The sequence below is a fragment of the Borostomias antarcticus genome (assembly GCF_949987555.1).
Source record: "Borostomias antarcticus genome assembly, chromosome: 23".
In the NCBI taxonomy this organism is placed as follows: domain Eukaryota; kingdom Metazoa; phylum Chordata; class Actinopteri; order Stomiiformes; family Stomiidae; genus Borostomias; species Borostomias antarcticus.
The window spans coordinates 15,132,877-15,137,467 of NC_140256.1; the positions used below are offsets into that span (position 1 = coordinate 15,132,877).

Sequence of the window (4,591 nt, forward strand, 5' to 3'; positions counted from 1 at the left end):
CTTGACATTACAGTATACTGCGTCAGCCTTTGGCTGTTGGATTTCCTTCAGAATCAGACACCTGTTTGAAATTAGAGCTGGCACATATTTCCAGGGAAATGTCAGTAGTTTGGTATGACATCACAGATGCCCTTTCCTCTGGCAGAGATAGCTCACACTAATACATTCAAGTTGAGATCTTAAACTAAATATTTTCCATGTGTCTCCGCCAGTATTTCCTGGTGGATTGCTTAACTGAGGCTACATAGAAAGTAAATTGACGAGTGAAAAACCATTGCCCTGGCTTGTTGCAATAACATTAGTCAACGAGGACTACAGTGTAAAAACAGAAATGGGAAAATGTGATGCTGCTAGCATGAATTTTATTTCTGTCTACCCCCCCCCCCCCCCCCCTCTCCCTTCTTGAAAGGATTCAATGAAAATGTCTGTCTGCACGCACGAGAACCGCAAGTCCAGGGCCAGCACGGCCTCTATGAACATCTACCTGTTCCACAAGTCCTCCTACGCTGACAGCGTCCTCATGCACCTCAACTCCCTCCGGCAGCAGAGGCTCTTCACAGACGTCCTCCTCCACGCCGGGAACCGCTCCTTCCCCTGCCACCGCGCCGTGCTCGCTGCCTGCAGCCGCTACTTCGAAGCCATGTTCAGCAGCGGGCTGAGGGAGAGCCAGGCCAGCGAGGTGGACTTCAGGGACTCCGTCCACCCAGAAGTGCTGCAGTTGCTGCTGGACTACGCCTACTCCTCTCGCGTGGTCATCAACGAGGAGAACGCAGAGTCCCTCCTTGAGGCCGGAGACATGCTGGAGTTCCAGGACATCAGAGACGCCTGTGCGGAATTCCTGGAGAGGAACCTGCACCCGTCCAACTGCCTGGGCATGCTGCTTCTCTCAGATGCCCATCAGTGTACCAAGCTGTCCGAGCTGTCCTGGGGCATGTGCCTCAGCAACTTTCCCACCATTTGCAAGACTGAGGACTTCCTACAGTTGCCCAAAGACATGGCGATCCAGCTGCTGTCTCACGAGGAGCTGGAGACGGAGGACGAGAGGCTGGTCTATGAGGCCGCCCTCAACTGGGTCAACTATGACCTGGAGAGGCGGCACTGTCACTTGCCAGAGCTGCTAAGAACCGTTCGTCTGGCCTTGCTGCCCGCCATCTTCCTCATGGAGAACGTCTCCACGGAGGAGCTGATCAACGCCCAGACCAAGAGCAAGGAGCTGGTGGATGAGGCCATCCGCTGCAAGCTGAGGATCCTACAGAACGAGGGCGTGGTCAACAGCCCGCTGGCCAGGCCCAGGAAGACCAGCCACTCCCTCTTCTTGCTGGGTGGGCAGACCTTCATGTGCGACAAACTCTACCTGGTGGACCAGAAGGCCAAGGAGATCATCCCCAAGGCGGACATCCCCAGCCCCAGGAAGGAGTTCAGCGCCTGCGCCATCGGCTGCAAGGTCTACATCACCGGAGGCAGGGGCTCTGAGAACGGGGTTTCCAAAGATGTTTGGGTCTACGATACGTCCCACGAGGAGTGGTCGAAGGCGGCGCCCATGCTCATCGCCCGGTTCGGCCATGGCTCTGCAGAGCTGAAACACTGCCTCTACGTGGTAGGCGGACACACAGCCGGAACAGGCTGCCTCCCTGCTTCCCCCTCGGTTTCACTCAAACAGGTAGAGAAGTTCGACCCAGTCGCTAACAAGTGGGCCATGATAGCGCCACTGAGGGAGGGTGTTAGCAACGCAGCAGTCGTTAGCGTCAAGCTCAAGCTTTTTGCCTTTGGTGGCACCAGTGTCACCCACGACAAGCTACCCAAAGTGCAGTGCTATGACCCTCAGGAGAACCGGTGGACAGTGCCCGCCTCTTGCCCGCAACCATGGCGCTACACTGCCGCCGCCGTCCTCAACAACCAGATTTTCGTCATGGGCGGGGACACAGAGTTTTCCGCATGTTCGGCCTACAAATTCAGTAGCGACAGCTACCAATGGACTAAGGTTGGCGATGTCACAGCCAAGCGGATGAGCTGCCAGGCAGTGGCCTCTGGGAATAAACTCTATGTAGTGGGAGGCTACTTTGGTACACAGCGGTGTAAGACTCTGGACTGTTATGACCCTGCCCTTGATGCATGGAACAGCATAACCACCGTTCCCTACTCTCTGATCCCAACTGCGTTTGTCAGCACCTGGAAACACCTGCCTGCCTGAGGAGGACTCCGTCTCATCAGCATCGGCCTCATGGTGAGCAAAATGACAGCCAGACAACTCTGCACTACTGAAAAACTCTCCTCAAATTTTCTGTAATTTCATTTTCTGCAAGTTTGTGTTTTTCATGGAAGCTAATTCCCCAACCATTAACATTTTCATGTTTTGCCTCACAGGGAACAATTGAACATACATTATTCAAATTCAAAATTGCGAGGGAACAATTAACATAAATTATTCCAATTCAAAATTGCTGTGAGCAAAAAATGACAGACCAATGGGGCATTGAGTTTTCAGTGGTTCATTCAGGTAGTTGACCTACTGAATGACCATGCAATTGTATGCAGGGTAGGAACACTCTGGCTGTTCCTGAGGGTTTGATAGACTGCAGCACCAGTGCAGACAGGAGTGCTTCTCTGACCAGATGTTATGAGTGTGTAGCTTGAGTGGTTGATAAGTGGTGGTGATTTGTGCTGGGCTTGTGGTCTGCCAACAGTCAGCAGATTCCCAAAGGTAGAAAATGGGGGGTAGTTTTGAAGGCTTTGGCGGTGGCCCCCATTGTTTATTGAAGTAGAGGCCTGAGTTTTTTTGTTTTTTTTTTAAAGGCCTGGGTGGGCTGAACCCCATGGTGTGTGTGTGTGTGTGTGTGTGTGTGTGTGTGTGTGTGTGTGTGTGTGTGTGTGTGTGTGTGTGTGTGTGTGTGTGTGTGTGTGTGTGTGTGTGTGTGTGTGTGTGTGTGTGTGTGTGTGTGTGTGTGTGTGTGTGTGTGTGTGTGTGTGTGTGTGTGTGTGTGTGTGTGTGGACTAGGAGGAGGGCGTAGAGCTGGAGGGTCATAGTTCTGGCCCTGATAGAAAGCAGAGCACATTGGGAGAGGGGGTCTTTGTTGCGTAGGGAATGCCCTCTCTCAGCACAAGGCGTTCCTCAGAACCCCCGTGCCTTGCGCCCATACAGCCCCTCTTTTTGTCCAACATTTTTGATTAGGAGGGTGTTAAAAGGGACATAGTGGTAGCACTCAGGCATGCTTGTCAGTCTCCAATAGCCGCTAATGTTTATTGTCCCCTTTTTTTTCTGATGAAAGGAAATAAACAACCTTTATTGAAAACCTTTATTGACACTCAGCGTCTGTGGACATTCTATCCATTTAAACAAAGTTCACATCAGAATAAGATTGTTTTTACATAATATCTGATGTCATCATACTGTAAGGATATAGTTTATTACCAACTTCTCAACTGATGAGTAAGGATATCGAGGACCAAAGTAACTTTCTAAACTTCCTCAATAGTTGTTATCTTTCTTGGATATCTCCTAACCTTGACATAAAGCTGACTTGGATTAGGCCATGGGAAGTCCATACCTTGGCCAGAGGTTTTCCAGGCCTCTTGACAGGGAGACTCCACAACAACCTGGTTGGACTGTGGAATGTTGCCCACCTAGGTGGGGCAGTAAATCTGCACAGCAGTGGGCCCATTGAGAGAGGTTATTAATGTGTTTAGAACGGCCCCGGGGCCACCGCCGAGGGTCCCCATGAACACTCTTATTAGTACTCAACCAACCAGGAGAGCTGTATCTAGGCAGACGCTGGGAAGTCTAAGCCTCCCCAGACTCTGACACTCTCTCTCTCTTTCGCTCTCTCGCTCTCTCTCCTTCCTATATTCACTCTTTCTTTCGGGCACTCCATCTGCCCCTGCCCAAGAAAAGCTATTGACTTCACTCTTTTTTTTTTTTCTTGTTTTGTAAATAGGCCTGCAACAAACGACTATTTCAATAGTCGAGTAGTCACCAATTATTGAAACGATGGGGGGGGGGGGGGGGACGACGACGACGACAAAATGATCCCTCAGGCTATCCAGACGACAATAACGACAATTAAATTTGTTGGCGACTATTTGTATTGTCGATTAGTCATTGATTAATCGACTAATCGTTGCAGGCCTATTTGTAAACCCTTTTCCCATCTCTGTGGCTCAGCACTGTTGGAGGGCAATGTTATGTGTTTTGGTGCAAAAGCAAAATGGACAGTAGAGGTTTGGGCTGGAAGTGTGTTATTAAACTCTTATCCAAATGTAATAATCTGATTAGTTTTGAATTGATTATCAGACGAGAGAAAACGTTGAGAAGATTGTTACAGAGGAACAACAGAGGAAGTTATAGACATTTGCTAGAATTCTTTACCTTTGCTTAACTTCTCATTTATCTTTCCTGTTTTCTCAGGCATCCCAACTGGACGTTACACAGATGATTCAGACTGAGAGGAAGGGAGAGATGAGGCTGGTCAGTAGGAGTAGGAAGACTACCATTCCACATATGAATGACTAAAGACAGCTGGACTCTTCATTGGACTAGCTAATGGGACCTGATATGTTTACATGAAGGATATCATATTTGTCTATAAAGACTGAT

The 4,591-nt window shown here is 49.6% G+C and overlaps 1 protein-coding gene across 1 annotated transcript; it reads left to right on the forward strand.

The window, feature by feature from the left end:
- Positions 1–415: 415 nt before the first annotated feature.
- Positions 416–2,191, forward strand: LOC311324965 (ectoderm-neural cortex protein 1; the record flags this gene model as incomplete). The annotated part of the gene is made up of 1 exon (XM_084457582.1): positions 416–2,191. One exon carries the CDS (start codon positions 416–418, stop codon positions 2,189–2,191), a length of 1,776 nt encoding a protein of 591 aa, XP_084313708.1.
- Positions 2,192–4,591: the final 2,400 nt, after the last annotated feature.